Below are 21,472 nucleotides of genomic sequence, written 5' to 3'. Positions count from 1 at the left end.
GGGAGATTGGTGCTGATTCCAGGAGATTCCTGGCCAGGCCCTCGCAACTGTAGTGCCCACCAAGGAGCCAACGAGGGAGGCAGGAAGAAGGGATCCACGGGTGTAAAATTAAACACTCCCTGGTTGGGGATGGAGCCATAGCTCAGGGGAGGAGCATCTCCTTTGCATGCACAAGGCTCCTTCACTCCCTGGTAACACCCGAGACTCCTGCCGGAAACCTTGGAGTGCTGCTGCCAGTTTGTGTAGACAACACTGAGCCAGATGGCCCAATGGTCTATGATCCTTTGAGGGTCCCCACCTTAAGTGGCGCAGCGGGGAAATGCTTGACTAACAAGCAGAAGGTTGCCGGTTCGAATCCCCACTGGCACTATGACAGGCAGCAGCGATATAAGAAGATGCTGAAAGGCATCATCTCATACTCAACCCCTCCTGTATTCTACCAAAGGAAACCAGACTCAAACTTAGAATTTAGCATAAGGTCACATTTGCACTTACTGTCCCAAACAGAAGCAGGGCTGGTTCCCCAAACCACAATCAGGGTACCAAGTGATGATGATGAATATTTATAGACTGCTTTTCAACAAAAGTTCCCAAAGCAGTTTAAAGTAAAGTGTTGCCGGGTCGGTGTCAGCTCCTAGCAACCACATAGCCCTGTGGTTGTCTTTGGTAGAATACAGGAGAGGTTGACCATTGCCTCCTCCCAGAGTTACTGGTCTGTTGTTGGTTGCCAAGGATGGCATTATTTAGTGATCTTTAGCATCCAGCTTTACCCTTCTAACTGAGCAAAGAGGCACTTTTAAAAGTGACTATTCTCTTATATTTAGTAGGGAGGAGAGCAACTGGCCCTATCCATCCCCAGCACAGCATCCCTCCAGTGAGGGCAGACTGATCGATCTTTAATCTCTAAAGAAGTTTTCCTAGGTTTACAAATGTATAATACTAAACCTGTGAATTACCTGGGTAAGATTACTATCATTAAATATCGCAGGATGTTTACATTGGCCAGATTCAATGTGCTACCTTCAGCTGAATTAGAAGGTAAATTTAGAGGGATCCCAAAAGAACAGAGACTATGTCCTTGTGGCTCTGGAGAACAGGAGTCTATCTTACATATCTTACTCCGCTGTCTTTTTTATAGGGACTTACGAACTTGTTATATTTCCTCCTTACGGACTGATTTCCCAGGGCATACAGATGCATTTTACGTCAACTATCTGCTCTCAGATCAGAAGGAGGAAGTAACATTTAAAGTTGCTAAGTTCTGTGAGGCAGCTAAGAAGGCTAGACAACAGATGGTAAATCAGATTATGCTAACGGGAAATTGCTGATTAGGATGAGTCCATGTTCCTGATTATATTATGTATATATTATTACTATATTACGTGTATTATTATGTATGTAAATTTTGGTCTATGACTGTAAATAAACATGACATGACATGATGGAGGTTGGTGTCAACTTTAAGTTTCTTTTTAGATTCTGAGCCCTTTGGGGACAGGGAGCCATCTTATTTATTTTCCTCTGTGAACCATTTTGGAAACTTTTGTTGGAAAGTGGTTTATAAATAGTAGTAGAAGACCTGGGCAATATGAGAAGATGACGACTGCTTGGCTAACCACACAGTCACACTGGATCTCTTTCAAACATACACATATCCTTGCCAGGTCTATGAGAGAGTGTTGAAGTCATCAGCTAGTGTGCATGAGCCTCTTCAAAGACCTGCTGTAACATTAACTTGTAATTAGGAACATAGGAAGCTGCCTTATACCGAGGCAGACCCTTGGTCCATCTCGCTCAGTATTGTCTACCCAGACTGGCAGCAGCTTCTCCAAGGTTGCAGGCAGGAGACTTTCTCAGCCCCACCTGCAGATGCTAGGGAGGGAACTTTGAACCTTCAACTTTGAACTTTTGAGCCAGCATGGTGTAGTGGCTAGAGTGCTGGACTAGGACCAGGGAGAATGGGAATTCAAATCCCCATTCAGCCATGCAACTAGCTGGGTGACTCTGGGCCAGTCACGTCTCTCTTAGCCTAACCTATTTCACAGGGTTGTTGTAAGGAGAAACCTAAGTATGTAGTACACCGCTCTGGGCTCCTTGGAGGAAGAGCTGGATAGAAAATGGAAATAAATAAATAAACAAATTTTTGAGACTGCATGTGTGAGCAAGCATGCAGGTGCTCTTCCCAGAGCGGTCCCATCCCCTAAGGGGAATATCTTACAGCGTTCACACATGTAATCACCCATTCATATGCAAACCATGGAAGGCCCTGCTTAACAAAGGGGACAATTCATGCTTGCTACCACAAGAGACCAGTTCTCCTCCCATAACTGAGCTATAGGCCATCTCCAGCCTGAGAAGCATGATGCCTCTCAATACCAGTTGCAGGGGAGCCACAGCAGGAGAAAGGGAATGCACATACCTCTTGCCTGTGGGCTCCCCAGAGGCATCTGGTATGGTAGGCCCCTCTGTGAAACAGGATGCTGGACTAGATAGGCCTCGGGCCTGATCCAGCTGGGCTGCTATTATGTTCATTTGCAAAGTGGGCACAGGGAGAGTTGATATTAGGATCCGAGGTATCTTCTGGTTAGTGTGGTCAAACTGCAGTTCTATATGGAGCACTGAGTATTTCTTATTTCCTGTACCCCAGAGATCCTCTGTAATGACAGGGACGTCCTTGCCTAGGCGCTTGCAGAAAGTGTCCAGACCCTTGAAGGGCCCTCTATTTGGTTTCATTAATTCCAGAAGAACATCTTCAGAAGCCAAGCATAAACCCCTAAGGGAGCTAATTTAGGGCAGATCCTCAGAACCTCACTGATGGTTGCAGGAACTCAGTAAGGAAAGAATTTGTTTAATTCATGTTGATTCAAAATCTGTAACAGCTAACTTCAGAACAGCTTTCCCGTGCCCCTCCCCCCCCCGCAGCCTAAATTGCCCCTCTCCTGTCCAAAATATTGGATGTAACTAACACAAGTAAGAACAACTGTTGCCATTACAAACTATCTTGCATAAGCTCTTGATACCTAAACAAATATTAAACAGAATTGTAATGTTTAATGCAAACCTTTATTGCAAGCTACAGTTCAAAACTTTAAAAATAATAAAATTCATAGCTTCATAAAAGAGTAGAACCACCAGAGCAAAAAGACCCAAGCACTGTCCTATAAATCTCAGGTAAGAGTCTTTGGCTCCATGTCATATTGTAATTTTTGAGTCTCAACACTTCTCAACCTTCTGCCCCAGTTACGTTTTGTGTGTGTCCACAAAAACAGCAGAAATCTGACAAGTAGGACTGCTTCACCTCTGTACTGTTTGTGCACGGCTAGCAGCAATTATCACATTGATAGAGTGTATCTGGTCAGACCCCTGCAACACAGGAGGAAAGCATCGATCACTCCTTGCCTAACTGCAAAGGAACAGTGAATCTCTTTCAAACGCACACATTTGCTTGCCAGCTCTATGAGGGAGACGTTGAGGTCATCGGATGGGATGGTGCGAAGGACCAGCCTCTCCAGAGTCCTGCTGTAGCTGTCAGCAACATACTGAATCTCTCTCATCATGTACGTAAAGGTGTTAAATTGCAAAGCAACGATGGGAATATTGGGCATCAAAATTGAAGACATTTTCCACCGAGGGACCATGGGGCCAAACTCCAACCCGACACGGAGCTGTGGGTGTTTCTCAATCAGAGCAGACCAAAGCTCTTCAGGGATGTAGCGGTCCAGGCCTTCACAGAAGATGTCCAAGAACAAGAAGGGTCCTCGGCTTGGCTTCAACAATTCTTGGAACACATCTTCAGAGAGGGAGGCATGATAGATTCCCAATGCGGATAGTTTAGGACAAACCCTCAGAACCTCAACGATGGTCTCTGGCCGGAGGATCTTTATTCCAGAGGGGTGATTGTTGACTAACAAGGTGTGCAGGTTTGGGTTGCTGGATGCAATCAGCCGGATCAGCCTGCTATCCAGAGTAAAAGGTATTTGTCGGAAATCAATGTAATGAAAATCAGTCTTGCCCTTAGTCAGACAGAGTCTTCTGAAGCTATACAGGATTTCCTGGCAAGAATAGAAATCAGGACTCCTTCCACAGCACACAATAGTCAGCGCCCGTACTCTGTGTCTCTGCCAAGCCAGCATGTCTAAAGTCTGAGCAGCATGCCTCCGGTTTACTTCCCAGAGTTGATCAAACACAATCTTCAGGTGTGTGATATGGCACAGGAACTGGGGTAGCCTCTGGACTACGCAACTCTTATTCATATGATCATCGGTGTTGCAACTGAAGGAAGATTGGGACAGAAGTTATGTCAGCACCAGTGTTGGAACTGCAGCAAGTGACCATTTTAGTATGTCCTCTGAAATGGTGCAATGACTAATTATTTGCATTCATTTCAAAGTCAGGCATCATCCCGCAAACTCTGTGCTGCACAACCCCATCCAGATTGTGCTTAGGTTTCCTCCTCCCCGAGACACCTCTTCTTTCCCCTGAAATACTGAAAGCAACAAAGGAACACTTCCTGCACTGAACAGAATAGTCTTCTCACAACTGTAGGACTCCATGAAATGAATAGAAAGCCCAGAATAATGTTTCTGGGATCATGCCTGTTACCAGCTAGACCAGGGATTCCCAGATGCTGCTGAACTTCTCCCATTACTCCCAGCCACATTGGCCAAAGGTTAGGAACCCCTGGTCTAGGCTAGGAACAACTAGCTTGAATTCTCTGGAAATAGCCCATTCAAAGAACTGGGGCCATACCAACTCAACTGCCAAAGGATGTAGTCTCTAGAATAAAGTCGGTATAATTTTACCTCTGAGTAAAATTACAAAGGATTGTGCTCCAAATGCCGGTGGGGTTGCTTTTGGGTTCAAGGAAGACCCTGGGTATTTAAGAGAGCGCCTTCTTTGCTATGAATCACACCACTGATTGAGATCATCCAGAGAGGTCCCTCTGCCGTTGCCACCGGCTCGTCTGGTGGCTACTCAGGGATGGACCTTCTCCGTTGCCGCCCCGAGGCTTTGGAACACACTTGCTGCTGAAATAAGAGCCTCCCCATCTCTTACAACTTTTTAAAAGGCAGCCAAGACACATTTGTTCACCCAGGCTTTTAATTAGATATTGTTTTAATTGTGTTTTTAATAGTTTTAACATTTAAATTTTGAATTGTTGTAATGTTTTAACCTTTTTATTTGTTGTTTTTATAGTTTTGTTGTAAACTGCCCAGAGGCATTTTGGGCAGCATACAAATGTGTCAACTAACTAACTAACTAACTAACTAACTATAAGAGCAGCAGGGCATTGTGGCAGAGGATGATGGGAACTGTAGTCAAGCATCATCTGGGGACCCAAGATGGAGACCCCAGCCTCACGTTAGGCCCAAACACTCCTAGCTACAGAACAAAGTTAAGGAGGCTTGACTGGCAATTAATTACTGCTTTGTAGTTTTTAAGAGTAATTTTTACTCACTGAGTGTGTTCCGATACGCTACTCAGCAGTCCTCAGCTGTAAAATGAATACAGCCATGTAACCCCAGCAATTACAGAATGCCTTATATTCCATGAGCCAAGCCTGGAAATTTTCCCTATCAGTGTCATCTCCGGGGATGATTCTCATTGTGATACTTGGCTACCCCCCACTTGATTCTTGGCTACCCCACTAGAGATGGAAAATAGATAGGACTGTTGCGCTTACAGCTTTCAGCATGTTATCACCACTTTATCCCTATCCCCAAATGATTGGGGCAAATTTGCAGTCATTTTGGCACAGAGGCAAGGGTTAGGGTAACACCGAACTCCTCCATGAAGTTATATTTTGAGGACATTTCATTTCCATTCCTCTGACATTGATAAAGTTTTATAGTCATTTTTGTGTTTTTAAAAACCTTTTAAATGCCACAGCAAATCTGGCTGCTACAGGCCTGATGATCAGGACAATAAAGGCATCGAAGAACTGAAATCTGAGAGTCTTGCAATGCTATCACCTCTTTTCCATCTCTAGGGGTGAAGATCCTAAAAGAGAACAATGAACATTCACCTCCCCAGATGATACCAAGCACCCCAGTGACTCATGGACTGTCACAAGGGTTTCCAAACACCCATTTGACTCTGAAACCAACCACAACAGAGAGACTGCCTCTTACTTGATTTCGGTAAAACTCCAAACAGGACGGGTGGAAACTGACACAGCCCAGCGTTGGCACACTTGGAAGGCTGTATGTCTGTCTTCAAAAGGCAGGTAGGAAAATACGTGGGCCAGAATTTCTTCAGGGACACAGTTCCAGAAGTCCTGGGTGGGTGTGGACATCTTGGAACAGCTGGCTCTAGATTCCAGATGGGGCTTCATCCTCACTGAAAAACAAGTTTAACCGCAAAGCAAACATCATCTGAATACAGACCAGACCCAGTTTCAAATTCTGTCAATATCATGCACACAGATATTTCTGCACACAAATATTAATCCATGATCTTTAATCCATGCACACAAATATTTCTGAAATAAAAAGCATGGCAGGTTCTCTTTTAATTGTCACAAGATAATGTGGTCTTGTGAAAGGATCCCCTATGGGAGAATTCAGGGGCTCTGAAAAACAGCACAGCAGTATGCTATATTGTGGTCCACATATCCTTCCCACAGGATGAACTCCATTCAAAGACTGCCTTCCCACATATGAGTGGGAATATCCAGTTCTAAGCCCTAAACAACGTCTTAGGGTTAACTAGGAGAACACCTTCTTCTGCATGATCCCCACGCCCACATTAAGGTCATTGAGAGAGCTCCATCTCCAGATGAAACCAGCTCATCTGGCAATATCTTGGGAATGGGCTTTCTCTGTAGTCACTCCTGGGCAATGGAATGTGCTCCCTACAGATGTTCGTGGTTTAACTTTTTCCCTCTTAAGAGCCCTTAAGACTCATGTTTTTAGCCAGGCTTTTAATAATCTTTGAATGTTTAAAATTGTTTTAACAGTTTGTCTTATTTGGGTTTTCTTGTGGTTCTTTTTGTGAACCACCTAGAGCCTTTGGAGTCAGGAAATAAATAAATAAAATAAATAAATATGAGGGGGAAAGCCATCTCAATGAAGTCTCTACAAACTTCAGAATGACCGTGGAAAGAAAAAGGCTCCAGGAAAAGTTCTAGAAAAATATTCAAATATGCATAAGCATTCCATGCTGAAATCTCCTTGGCAAATCTTTAAATAAGGGATCCACCAATGGAATTCCCTTCCTGTTAGTTCTAACTGGAGTTGGAACACAGGTTTTGAGAAACTCTGAACTCTCCCAAAGTTCACAAACAAAATCTCATGGACTGGTCATGTTTAACTCAGAAAATTGCCCCAAGTTCACAATTATTAATCCATGATCTTTTGACGGCTACATGAAAGAGTCAAGCATCCAAGATCTCCCATTCAACATCAAACCTTAGATCCAATGGAAGGAGAGTAACGGGCCCTATCCACCCCCAGCACAGTACCTTCAGTGACTGTTGCTGGTGTCTATCTTGTGTTTCTTTTTAGATTGTAAGCCCTTTGGGGAGAGGGATCCATCTTATTTATTATTTCTCTGTGTAAACCACCCTGAGCCATTTTTGGAAGGGCGGTATAAAAATCGAGTGAGTAAATAAATAAACAAACAAATAAACAAACAAACAAACAAACAAACAAACAAACAAACAAACAAATAGTTCCCCTGATTATTAATACCTATCTACTGCCAACCAGCTGACAAATACACTGTTTCTGCAATACACTAATGGAGCTGAACAGTTTATTTTTGTAAGGGAGATCTTGGGATAATAGGCCAGGATGCCTGGGTGACATTTCCTTAATGCAGGGTTCCTCCCCAGATGTTGACTTCAGCTCCAATTAAAAGGTTGGTTCATTAAGTAACTCCGTATTAGGTTACTACTTGTTTGTGGGTTCAGGCTGTTCTCTCAGTTCCAACCTCTAACACTACATCCTCTCATCACCAGATTGCTGGCTACTGGCATAGGAATTGGGCAGAAGCTTATACTCCAAGTGAACATAAGGAAGCTGCCTTAATCAAGTCAGACCGCTGGTCTATCTAGCTTAGTATTTTCTACACTGGCTGACAGCAGCTCTCCAAGGAGAGGAGAGCTGGTCTTGAGGTAGCAAGCATGACTTGTCCCCTTAGCTAAGCAGGGTCCACCCTGGTTGCATATGAATGGGAGACTACATGTGAGCACTGGAAGATATTCCCCTCAGGGGATGGAGCTGCTCTGGGAAGAGCAGAAGGTTCCAAGTTCCCTCCCTGGCAGCATCTCCAAGAGAGGGCTGAGAGAGATTCCTGCCTGCAACCTTGGAGAAGCCGCTGCCAGTTTGTGAAGACAATACTGAGCTAGATAGACCAAGGGTCTGACTCAGTATATGGCAGCTTCCTATGTTCATAAAGATTCAGGCAGTAGTCTTTCCTTCATGCAAAACAGAGGCTCTGCCACTGAGCACAGCGCTCGCGTGTGGTTACCCATCCAAATGCATACCAAGGCAGACCTTGCTTAGCAAAAAGGGACCATTCATGCTTGCTACCACAAAACCAGATCTCCCTCCCCAAGTGGAAAGAAATTAATAGATCATTAGACAGAGACTGTGCCAGTATGATTCTGGGGATCGGGGATCGATTTTTCACGTTGTACTTTACTGTTCCCTTTACAGGGACTTCCGTCAACGTTTTATTGATCCGCTGTTGGCTGGTTATCCAGGGCATACAGAGATATTTTATGTTAATTACTTGCTTTCTGAAGGAGATAATGACTAATGTCACAAAGTTCTGTGTGGTGGCTAGGAAAGTTAGGCATCAGATAGGAGACCAGCTCATGTAACGTGGGGTTTATTTGTTATGCTGAGACATATCAAACTGCTGTAAGCACTGTTGATTCTTATTGGGACATCAGCTTGAATCGATCATTAGAGAAAAGCCAGCAGAACCTGGAGAAAAGACAGTTGGTTGTGCTGGCACCGTCCCTTTGGCATGTTCTGCTTGGGGAGATCCAGGCTCTGAAGCCCTTCCTCTTCTTGGAGGTTCCCCACTTTTCATCGCAGTCTGATTTCAACCTACTGCTGTCCTTTGGAGTTATTTCATTTTGTCAAGGCTTTTGTTTTCAAGTGTGTTTATAGTGGTTTTAAGAGATTTGCAGGTTGCCTTGGTAGGCCTTCAGCAAAGCAGGGCAGCAACATACTTCTGTAGAGGGGGTGCAAGAATGAGAGAGAGAGAGAGAGAGAGAGAGAGAGAGAGAGAGAGAGATGGGGGGGCAGGCAGTAGCTAGGAGAAACCAGAGGTAGATCATAGTCTGGGGTATAGCTACAATTTAATGGGGATGGGGGGACAAATATCCCAAGGGCCTTAAGGAGTCGGTGGGAATCTCCTGGCTGGGTAACAGCATGCTTTTAGGGCTTCAAAGGCAATAACCAGCACCTTGAATTGTACCCAGAAACCAACAGGCAGCCAACAGGCAACAGAAACCAACAGGCAGAAACCAACAGGCACCATCAGAACCGGTGCAGTATGCACACTGTGTTTGGTCCCAGAAATCAATCTGGCAGCCACATTCTGTGCCCATCTGTAGTCCCCAAATACTTTTCAAGAGCAGCCCCACATGGCGATGTGACTAAGGCATGGGTGACGGAGGGCAGCTCAGCCTTCTCAAGGAATGAATGGTTGCTTCTCAAGGAATGGTACACCAGCCAAAGCTGAGCAAAGGCAGCAGGTTTTCTGGTTTCCTACCTGGTTTTCTGAGAGCAGTGTTGGGCCTAGGAGAACTTCCAAGCTGTGAACCTATTCCTTCAGAGAGAGTGCAACCCCATCCAGAACAGGCCAAAACCCCATACTCTGGTCAGGTCTTCTGCTAACCACCATCACTTCCGTCTTGTCTGGATTAAGTTTCAGCTCGTTAGCCCCAGTATTCTCACTAACAGGGATTCCTAGACGTTGTTGACTACAACTCTCATAATCCTAACTAAAAGAAATTGCAGCTGCGGATTCTGGGAGTTGTAGTCAACAACATCTGGGAATCCATTAGAGGGAACACTGGTTAACCCCCATCCAGCCCATCTCAGCTTCCAAACCATGGCTCAGAACCTCCTCTGCCTCCTTGGGATCTGAGAGAGAAACCCGGAACTGGGTGTCATCTGCATATTGCAGACACCGAAGCTCAGATCTCCAGATGATCCCCCCACCAGCAGTTTCATGTAGATGCTAAACATGGAGCAGGGGAGAGAAACTGAGCCCCTAGCCCTAGCTGCCCCAGAGGCCAATGGCCATGAGGCCAAGCAAACGTCCCCCAATAACACCTTCTCGACCTGACCTTCCAAGTAGGACTGGAACCAGTCAAAGACTCGTCCCCAGCTCAGAGAGGCAGCCCAGAAGGATACTGTGGTCAATGGTATCGGAAATTGTCAAGAGAGATCCAGCTGACTGAACAGAGATGCATTCCCGCTGCCTAGTTCCCAACATTGATCAACCACCAGAGTGACCAAAGAGACTCCGGTCCCATAACTAGGTTGAAAACTGGATTGACATGGGTCCAGATACCAAGTGTCATCCAAGACCCTCTGCAGCTGGGTCACCACCATGGGCTCTACCATGCCCCAAAGGGGAGATTAGACACCAGGTGGTAATTATGAAAACCAGAGGAACCAAGAGAGGACTTTTCCAATATCAGTCTAATAACAACGGCCTCTTTCAAAGGAGATGGAAAGTTGCCCTTGCTCAAAGCATCACTGAAAATAGCCCTAGCCCAACAAACTGTCCCCCCACCCTGGGTGTGGGGGAGGGGGAGAAGGGGCAGTTGCTCCCCCACCCCCATTGAGCCTGTTCCCACTGAAGTCAATAGGGCATACTCCAAGAGAGAGGAGCCCAGCCTGGAATGCGCAGGCGCGCGCCCCGGAGCGGCTCACCTGGCGGAGTTAACTCCTTCACTCCCGGCGCAGACCTGGTGAACGACTACTACCAGTGCCAAACGCTGCTGGACACACTCGGAATAGAAGAGCTTCTTACTTATGCTAAATCATTGTAAACCGCTTAGAGAGCTTCCAGCTATAGAGCGGTATATAAATGTAAGTGCTATTGCTATTGCTATTACTGGGACTGGTTAACTTCTGCACTACCATTGTAAATTCTCCTCAATAAAATAAAATAAAAGGGGGGGGGAGTGTTTCATCCTTACACTGATGGGGTGGTGGGGCAGAGGGTTGCCAACCCCAGCACCCAGCAAGAAGCATAAGAGAGATGAGAATAAAAGATCCACAGGTGTAAAACTAAACACAGTTTTAAACAGGTCGTCCCAACACACTTCCATCCTAGTCCAGGGGTTATCAACCTGGCGTCCCCAGATGCTGTGGGACTACAACCCCCATCGTCCCCAGCTGTAATGATTGGCTGATTTGATGGCTAGGGATGATGGGAGTTGTAGTCCCACAGCATCTGCGGGGGCAGGGCGGGATGGAAACCCCTGCACAAGTGTGCTTCAGATTGAACCAGGAAGAAAAGATTGTTCAGAAGTTATGGGAAACAGTACATTTATTGTATTGTGTAGTGAGATGGAGTTGTGGCAACCATGAATTGTCCCTTTTGCTAACCAGAGTCGGACTTGGTTTGCATTTGGATGGGTAAGTTCTATCCGTTGTTAAGATGTACCCCTTAGGGGATGGGTCATAGCTCAGTAGTAAAGCATCTGTTTGCATGTAGAAAGTCCCAACTTCAGTCCCTGGCAAGCATACTCATGCAAGGCTGGGAAAGAGCTGCTGCCAGTCAGTGTAGACAATAGCTACAGTGTAGACAATAGTGTTGCTGGATGGACCAAAGGTCTGACTCAGTATAAGGCAGCGCCCAGTGTTCCTAATTGAGAAGGGCAGAGGCTTAGAGCAGGGATTTCCAGTCTTAAGTCTACAGATATTTTGGGGCTACGATAGCAATAGCACTTACATTTATATACCGCTCTATAGCCGGAGCTCTCTAAGCGGTTTACAATGATTTAGCATATTGCCCCCAACATTCTGGGTACTCATTTTACCGACCTCGGAAGGATGGAAGGCTGAGTCAACCTTGAGCCCCTGGTCAGGATTGAACTTGTAACCTTCTGGTTACAGGGTGGCAGTTTTACCACTGCGCCACCAAGGGCCCAGCATCCCCTGCCACAATAGCTTGGCCAAGGTTGGGAACCCCTAGTAATTTAACTAGTATTAGATTACTAGATGGAAAGCCAGGCTGGATCTAGTATTCTTTGGGGCGCCATTAAATCACCCATGCTAACCAATCAACAGGTGAGGAAAAGTCCTTGCCGGTTACCTGAACAGAAATGGGACCTCGCATTCCTCTCTGCCTCTCCATCCATACCTTTGACTTACCAGTCTTGAGAATAACTATTGCAAAATGAACTATATTTCGGCCTAAGGTTTTCATCCTGTCTTGTAAGCAGAACAGCAAAAGGAATCTGTTTTTAATATGCACATTTTTGTTGTGAATTGGGGACCTAGGGTACAATGGAGTAAGAGAGTCGCTTAAAGCAATGTTGTTACTAAAAAAAAATACATTGCAAGACCAACCATACAACTGCTAAGAGCTAATTTAGCTTAATGTCCAAATTGAAGTGGCTTCTAGAGGCTCTTGGAGTTAATGGAGAAGAGAGGGGGATAGAGGGAGATCAGTTACCATAGAGGGTACAGCAGTTATCATACAACCTTGTTTCTTCCTTCAGTAGCCAGGTGGATCCTTGTATCTCAGGAGCAAATGAAGGACTTCTTTTCCCTGGGACAGAGCAGGAGCAGCAACCAGCAGGGAAGAATCAAGGGGGTTAGGAGGCAGGGATAGATCCAGAGGGCGCCTGTTCTCCTGAAGCCAGCTCCAGGTGGTAGCAAGGAGGGCTGTGCAGGTGAGATCCAGCAAGAGCGTGTCCACTGCAGCGTCCCAGTAACGGGTGTGACTCCAAAATAGGGAAACCAAGTGAGGGGCAGTCTGGAGGCCAAGGGGAGGACATTGGCTCAAGATAAAGTGCAAATCATCATGTCCTGAGGGGATATTCCAATTGCCCTTCTTTCTTGACTAGGGCAGTCCCAGGGAATCTCAAAAGATCCCATTGTTTGGCTGTTGTGGGCATTACAACACAATGCTAGAATAGGTCAATGCAAATGGAGAGATTGGATGTGCAAACACAGGAACTCTTTTCGGGGGCCCCAAACACCTAGTCAGCTCATCAGTGGTTTAATGCGTACATCTCTGAGTTCCTATCGCCTTCTTCTGATAAGGAGGGAATGCGCATTCATGGACCTTATCTGACTGCCCTGCTGAGGTAATTGGTGAGGCTTCTATGGAGGGGAGGTAAACAAAAGGAGGGTCAATCTCTTGAGTTTGAGAGTTAACTGTTGTGAGTTAACTTTGGGGAGTCTACTTAAGAGTTCCAGCTGCATGGAGAAGGCACACAAGGCTAGTTCTCTTTCAGTCTGGCTCTTTTGCAGCTACTAAATCTGAGCGTAAGGGTCCCACTGCCTACTCAGTGACTCTTCCCCAATATGCCAGCAAATGGAATGCTCACAATGCTGTGAGGCTCCTGAGCATGTCAAAAGTGGGACCCAGACACCTGCAGTCTCAAACATAAGCAGAGAGGCTTCTGGAAGCCTGCAGGAAAGCAGTGCTAGCAACATTACCCTCGTTACCCATTATGATGATACAAAAGGTGGGGAAACCCTCTAAACATGTACAATCTAACGAAATAGAAACCTGTATAGCAAGGAAAGATAGACTTAGGTTCTCTTCAATCGGATCAGAAATAATCATTTACTTAACTCTGTCCAGATGGTGCATTTAGAAAAAAAATTGCCGAGCTGATATTATTAGTTGTAAATTGTAATTGTAATATTATTAATTGTAAACTGCCCTGAGCCATTTTGGAAGGGCGGTATATCAATCAAGCAAGCAAGCAAACACACACATATTATTATTATTATTATTACTATTATTATTACATTTTATATCCTGCTCTTCCTCCAAGGAGCCCAGAGTACTATATACTTAGGTTTCTCCTCACAACAACAACCACCCTGTGAAGTAGGTTAGGCTGAGAGAGAAGTGACTGGCCCAGAGTCACCCAGCTAGTTTCATGGCTGAATGGGGATTTGAACTCGGGTCTTCCCGGTCCTAGTCCAGCACTCTAACCACTACACCACGCTGGCTCTTTCCCTGCTCCATCTAACTCTGCTGTGTTTTCAGACCTGTGTCCTGAAACAGGGGCAGTTTATTCCATCCAGCGGTAACCTCAGCTGTGCAGTCCTTCAATTCTACACAGCCGGCTCAGGAGAGAGTAAACTGAGGTAGCAGTACAGAAGTGGGGTGGTTTACTGCTGAAGCTACAACTGCAGTAAAAGACAAGCTGGTTCTCTGAGCCCCAGGCAGGTTAGGAGGAGTGCCCAGGCGGGGTGTGGTTGCTCCCATGAAACAGTCACGTGTCAGCAAAGGTCGAGCTCGGGAAGTGATCAGATCAGGGTGGGAAGCAGTAGGACATTCTCTTCCTCCACCCTTGGCACACCCTGTGGGTTGCCTGCCTGCCACCATCTCATACCCAGATCAAGGCTAACAAGTGATCACATGCTCCTCCCCCCCCCCCCCCCGGGTCATTCACAGAGAGTTTGGAGCTTGACTGGATACTCTGCTTCTCCTAGCCAGCTGTTGGTTATGAGAACCAGCCCTGCTTGGGCTTAAGACAGAAAGTGCAAATGTGCCTTATACTATAACTCTAAGTTACTGGACTGTTGTGGTCAGAGGTGCACCTAGGTGATTTTGGAGCCTGGACCGAAAAGCCTTTTTGAAGCCCCCCCCCACCTTGCTGGAGCCCCCCTCCCCCGCTGCAAGTTGAGCATCATCCCCCTATACACACACACACACACACACGACAAACACAGTATTTTCAACACGTGGGTTCTTGAGGGTACAAACAGCAACTGAACTCACAAGAATGTAAGAATATCAAATGGGTATATTGATGCAAATCTGCATTAGCAGAGACATGACTTGTCCCCTTAGCTAAGCAGGGTAACCTCTGCCCTGGTTGCTTATGAATGGGAGACTTGATGTGTGAGCGCTGTAAGATATTCCCCTTCAGAGATGGAGCCGCTCTGGGAAGAGCAGAAGGTTCCCAGTTCCCTCCCTGGCCGCATCTCCAAGATAGGGCTGAGATAGATTCCTGCCTGCAACCTTAGAGAAGCTGCTGCCAGTCTGGGTAGACAATACTGAGCTTGGACCAATGGTCTGACTTGGTAGAAGGCAGCTTCCTATGTTCCTATTTCCACACACCTTAATATATTCCCATCTCACATATTTCTTTCCCCACACCCACACCCATCTCTAAAACACCTGGCACAGGCCATAATCACACTCAGCCAAACGCAGTGTGGGCCAGCAGCAACCACACCACCCAGGACAGACTAAAAAGGATTTGGGGGGCCCCAGGGAGTGTGAAGGCCCTGGACGTCAGTCCCAAGGACCAGGGGTAAGAGCACCACTGGTTGTGGTTGCCAAGGGTGGCATTCTTTGGTTATCTTTAGCATGTATCTTCTCAGACCTGTGCAATACGAGAGGAAAACACCTACCACTGCTTGGCTAACTACACAGGAACTTTGAACCTCTTTCAAATGCACACATTCCCTTGCCAGGTTGATGAGTGAGGAGTTGGAGTCATCAGATGATGGGGTGGTGTGCAGGAACAGCTCTCCCAAGGTCCTGCTGTAGCAGTTCGTAACAAACTAAAACTGGATCATTATATACTTAAAGGTGTTAAAATGCAAAGTGGTCACAGGGATCTTTGATTTAGAATCCATGGGGTCTTCCAGGCAGGGACAGTGTGGTCAAACTCCAGTTCTACAAGGAACACTGGATGTTTCTTATTCTCTAGAGCAGGGATTCTCAATCTTGGGTCCTCAGGTGTTATTGGACTTCAACTCCCATAATCCCCAGCCTCAGTGGCCTTTGGTTGGGGATTATGGGAGTTGAAGTCCAACAACATCTGGGGACCCAACTTTGAGAATCACTGCTCTAGAGCCTGAAGTTGCTCCGAAATGACAGGAATAGACTTGTCTAGGACTAATGGGAGGAGAGCTGGTCTTGTGGTAGCAGATGGTCTGTGGCCTGAGGAAAATTACTCCAGAAGGGTGGTTGTTGATTAACAACAAACATGAATTGCTACACAGGGTCTGCCCTGGTTTGCATTTGAATTGGAGATCATATAATGTGAGCACTATAAGATATTCCCCTTAGGGGATGAACAACTCTGGGGAAAGCAACTGCCTGCTTTCATGCAGAAGGTTCCAAGTTCCCTCCCTGGAAGCATCTCCAAAATAGGGCTGCAACCCCGGAGAAGCTGCTGCCTGTCTGTACTATAGACAATACTGAGCTGGATGGATTAATGGTCTGACATAAAAAAGCTTCCTATGTAACATGTGAGAATTTTGGTTGCAGATAAGCCACTCTGCAGAAGCTTTTGACACCTAAATTATTATTAAGCAGAGCTGTGAAGTTTTATATGCAAACCTTTATTGTACATTATCATTAAAAAAATCAACTTGAGTGGCTTCATAAAATAGTTTAACCACCACTGTCCAGGCAAAGAGACCCATGTTCTGTCCCTTAAAATTTTAGGGAAGGTCTTCGGCTCCGTGTCATATTGTAAGTTTAGAGTCTAATACTTCACAGCCTTCTGCCCCGGTTCCTTTTTGGAGGTGTCCAGAAAAGGTGTATGCTCTGGAAAAGCTGAAATTTGAGAAATAAGACTATGTCACCCCTCTACGGTTTGCACTGCCAGCAGTGATTAGGGTGTTGAAAGCGTGTATCGGATCAGACGTGGGCAATTCAAGAGGAAAGCATCTATCACTGCTTGGCTAACCGCACAGCGACAGTGAATCTCTTTCAAGTGCACACATGTCCTTACAAGCTCTATGAGCGAGAGATTGAGGTCATCAGATGGGGTGGTGTGAAGAACCAACCTCTCCAGAGTCCTGCTGTAGTTGTCAGTAACATACTGAATCTGTCTCACCATGGATGTCAAGGTGTCAAATTTCAAAGCAGTCACAGGGATATTAGGCTTTAAAATCATAGATATTTCCCATGTAGAGACCATGGGGCCAAACTCCAACCCGACACGGAGCTGTGGGTGTTTCTCAGTCAGAGCAGACCAAAGCTCTTCAGAGATGTAGCTGTCCAGGCCTTTACAGAAGATGTCCAGGAACAAGAAAGGTTCTCTGTCTGGCTTCAACAGTTCTTGAATCACATCCTCAGAGAGCATAGCATGATAGACTCCCAATGTGGATAATTTAGGACAAACCCTCAGAACCTCAACGATGGTCTGTGGCCGGAGGAAAATTACTCCAGAAGGGTGGTTGTTGATTAACAAGGTGTGGAGATTCGGGTTGCTTGTTCCAATCAGGTGGACAATCCCGTTCTCCAGCATAAAAGAGGTTTGCCGGAAATCAATATAATGAAGATCAATCTTGTCCTTGCTCAGACAGAATTTTCTGAAGCCCTGCAAGATGTCTTGGGAAGAACCGAAATCAGGCCTCCTTCCACAGCACACAAGGCACAGCGCTTGCAGCTTGCCCCTCTGCTGAATCAGCATGTCAAAAATGTGAGCAACCTGCCTCCGGTTTGCTTTCTGGGACTGATCAAGCACAATCCTCAGGTGTATGACATGGCACAGGTACCGGCGTAGGCACTGCCACATACACTCCTCCATCTCCTCTGCGTTGCAACTGGAGGAAGATGGGGGAACAAGGCATATCAGCAACAGCGCTAAATCTGCAGCAAGTGAAAGCTTTAGTACATCCTCTGGAATGCTATAATTCCTTCTTATTTGCATCCATTCTACAGTTAGGTGTAGGGATGTTGCTAGGTATTCAAACAATCTGGGGCCCAGGCACACAGCAACCTTTTTGATAATTAACTCAATCCTTCTCCACACACACACACACCCCAAGAATAATTAGGTATGGTTGTTGTTTTTTTAAAGTCTCTAATATTGTAATATAGTACAGGACCTCTGAAGGTGGAAGCAGCAAGTGGTTAGGTGAGGCTAGGAGCATCTCCCCTACTCTTTACATGTGCCCCCACTGCTGTATGTCCTTTCTGGAAGATGTCATGGAGGAGGGAGAGGGCTGATGGGATTTGGAGCTCTGAGCAATTCACTGGGGGCCCATGCCTCCTCCCAATGACATCCTCGATCCTGCAAACACAGTGGCTGTGCAGCCCCATCAAGGTTGTGCTTAGGTGTCCTCCTCACCAATCTCCTTCCCTCCTGCCTTGAAATACTTGACATCTCAAACCAGTGCTTCCTTCCTGTACTGAACAGAGGTCAGACTAGAAACCTCCAAGTTCCCACCAACTCTAAGATTCCATGAAATGGACAGACGATCTGCAGTAGAAGTGTTTCTGGGATCATTCCTGCTATCAGAAAGACCAGGGGTCCCCAGATGTTGCTGTATATAATTACCAACCGCAACAGCCAAAGGTTGAAAAACTCTGGTCTAGATTAGGAACACTCAGACTGAATTCTCAGGGAATACTGAGAAACACCAAAAGATGCTCAGACTCTAAAATACAGTTGGTATTTTAGACCACTGTGGTGGTGGGTGGGGGGAGTTGTAGTCCAACATCATCTGGAGGACCAACTTTGAGACCCCCTGCCTTGAGTTGGGCCTGAACACCCCTAGTTACAGAAAAAAAATTAAGGATGCATGACCGGCAATTAATTTCCACTTTGCCTTGCTAGTTACTAGCCACTGGATGTGCCCAGGTAAGTCACTATCCTTCACACAGCATTCCTCATCTGTAAAATGAACATAGCCTCCTAACCCCAAGAAATTCAAGACCTCTTAGTGCATGAGCCAGGACCAGAAATTTTGGCCATTGTGACAGTCTCACTGCCCACACACAAGTCTTGAGGTTGTTCACATAAAAACCGTCAATAATTTGACACCAATGTTAAAACATATGCAAAATTCAGATTAACACAATATCAGCAAAACTTCAACTAAAAACCTGGCTGAACAGGTGTGTGTCTTCAACAGTTTCCTAAAAGCCACCAAGGTTTGAAAATGTCTACCCCGCCGCCAGAGAAGGAAAATAGGCGATGGCATGGTTGCACTGACAGTTTTCTCTGCGTTATCACCCCTCCTTTATCCCTACCCCAAATGATTGGAGTAAAATTGCTGTCATTTTTGCACAGAGGAAAGAATCAAGGTTAGGGTAACCATCAACAAATTATTGTCCTCTCTCCACAGAGTAATCTTTGGAGGATGTTCCCACCATTTTTCATTTCTATTCCCCTGACAAGATCGATAAGAAAATGGTTTTTGCTTTTAAACAACTTTTTAAAGCTTTTAAAACACCACTGGATCTTTGGCTCCTGCAGATCCAACAGTCAGGACAATGAAAACACACACTTCTTTTCCATCTCTAGGGGTGAAGCCCTTGTCAAAGATCACAATGGGAATTCATCCCCCTAGATGATATGACCAGCCACCTAGTGGCACAGTGGGGAAGTAACTTGCCTAGGGAGCAAGAGGTTGCTGGTTCAAATCCCCACTGGTATGTTCCCCAGACAATGGGAAACACCTATATCAGGCAGCAGCAATATAGGAATATGCTGAAAGGCATCATCTCATACTGTGTGGGAGGAGGCAATGGTAAACCCCTCCTGTATTCTACCAAAGACAACCACAGGGCTCTGTGGTCGCCAGGAGTCGACACCGACTCAACAGCACAACTTTACGGCTTTAGGTGCTAGGACCACCCCAGCTGACTCATGGACCGTTAACAAGGATTTGCAAGCGCCCATATGACTCCCAAACCAGCCACTGCAGAGTCTGCCTCTTCTTACCCGATCTCAGTAAATCTCCAGACAAGACTGAGAGAAAGTGCCACAGCCCAGCGCTGGCAGACTGAGAAGGACGTATGTCTGTCTTTGAGAGGCAAGTAGGAAAATATGCGGACCAGGATTTCTCGAGCGACGCAGTTCCAGAAGTCCTGGGCAGGTGTCCACATCTTCTTGGAACAGCTGGCTGCAGATTCCAGATGTGGCTCCATCCTTGCTAAAAAACAAGGTCCACAAACACCCACAAGGAAATATCATCTATCCCCCACCAGAATAATCATCTAAAATGTAACGTTTGCTCCACCAAGCCCAGAATAAAACTCTGTCAATATCATTCCAAAGAATGATGCAAACAACAAATTTCAACAGGAAAGAGTGGCGTTTTTTCTCCTAAAAGAGGCAGGATAATGTGGTCTTGTGGAAGGGATCCCATATGGGAGAATTCAAGGTCCTAAAAAGCACTGGTGTGCAAAATTGCAATAGGATAAACTCCATCCCCAGACCACCTTCCCACTTGAACAGGAAGAAAGATTGAACTTGATTGAACTTCTCAATCAAGTTTCTTTGAACTCTAAATGACAATGGAAATGATAGGAAAGTCCAGTAAATATATTCAGAGGGAGGGATAGCCATAAGCATTCCATATTGAAAGCTCCTTGTAAAATCTTTTAATAAAGGGATGCACCAATGGAGTTTCCTTCATGTTGTGGGAACCACCAGCCCATCATAACTGGAGATGAAACCAGGTTTTGAAGAAACTCTGAACCCTCAAAATTCAAAAACCAAGTGCTGAAGACCATGTTCAAGTCAGAATATTGCCCCAACTTCACAATTCTGAATCTTTAGCTTTGGACATCAAAGATTTGAGAACAAGATCTCCCATTCAACGTCACACCCTAAATTCAGTGGAAGTGAAACTGTACAGGTGAAACTCGGAAAATTAGAATATTGTGCAAAAGTCCATTAATTTCAGTAATGCAAATTAAAAGGTGAAACTGATATATGAGACAGACGCATTACATGCAAAGCGAGATAAGTCAAGCCTTAATTTGTTATAATTGTGATGATCATGGCGTACAGCTCATGAAAACCCCAAATCCACAATCCCAGAAAATTAGAATATTACATGGAACCAAGAAGACAAGGATTGAAGAATAGAACAATATCGGACCTCTGAAAAGTATAAGCATGCATATGTATTCAGTACTTGGTTTGGGCCCCTTTTGCAGCAATTACTGCCTCAATGCGGTGTGGCATGGATGCTATCAGCCTGTGGCACTGATGAGGTATTATGGAAGACCAGGATGCTTCATTAGCGGCCTTCAGCAATTCTGCATTGTTTGGTCTCATGTCTCTCATCCTTCTCTTGGCAATGCCCCATAGATTATCTATGGGGTCAGGTCAGGCGAGTTTGCTGGCCAATCAAGCACAGTACACTGTATACTTTTCAGAGGTCCGATATTGTTCTATTCTTCAATCCTTGTCTTCTTAGTTCCATGTAATATTCTAATTTTCTGAGATTGTGGATTTGGGGTTTTCATGAGCTGTACGCCATGATCATCACAATTATAACAAATTAAGGCTTGACTTATCTCGCTTTGCATGTAATGAGTTTGT

General features: G+C 45.6%; 1 protein-coding gene across 13 annotated transcripts in view; it reads right to left on the bottom strand.

Moving 5' to 3' along the window:
- Window positions 1-3,047: 3,047 nt before the first annotated feature.
- The window catches only part of LOC128334268 (F-box/LRR-repeat protein 8-like), a 60,873-nt gene continuing 42,448 nt past the window's right edge, over window positions 3,048-21,472 (bottom strand). For 4 of the 13 annotated variants that reach the window (XM_053270829.1, XM_053270830.1, XM_053270831.1 and 1 more), the window contains 2 exons: window positions 6,132-6,339; window positions 3,048-4,272 (listed from right to left, as the gene is read on the bottom strand). In XM_053270829.1, coding sequence (XP_053126804.1) covers window positions 3,333-4,272; window positions 6,132-6,334 — 1,143 coding nt within the window. In that variant the 5' untranslated portion in view covers window positions 6,335-6,339 and the 3' untranslated portion in view covers window positions 3,048-3,332. Of the gene's footprint in view, window positions 4,273-6,131; window positions 6,340-12,683; window positions 12,958-16,502; window positions 17,736-19,861; window positions 20,073-21,472 lie in introns of those variants that run through there. The other 9 variants (XM_053270824.1, XM_053270826.1, XM_053270825.1 and 6 more) reach the window with 4 other exon arrangements.

This window comes from Hemicordylus capensis, chromosome 9 (assembly GCF_027244095.1).
Source record: "Hemicordylus capensis ecotype Gifberg chromosome 9, rHemCap1.1.pri, whole genome shotgun sequence".
Taxonomy (NCBI): Eukaryota; Metazoa; Chordata; class Lepidosauria; order Squamata; family Cordylidae; genus Hemicordylus; species Hemicordylus capensis.
The sequence above is the reverse complement of the archived record's forward strand: the minus strand, read 5'-3'. Positions and strand labels throughout refer to the sequence as shown.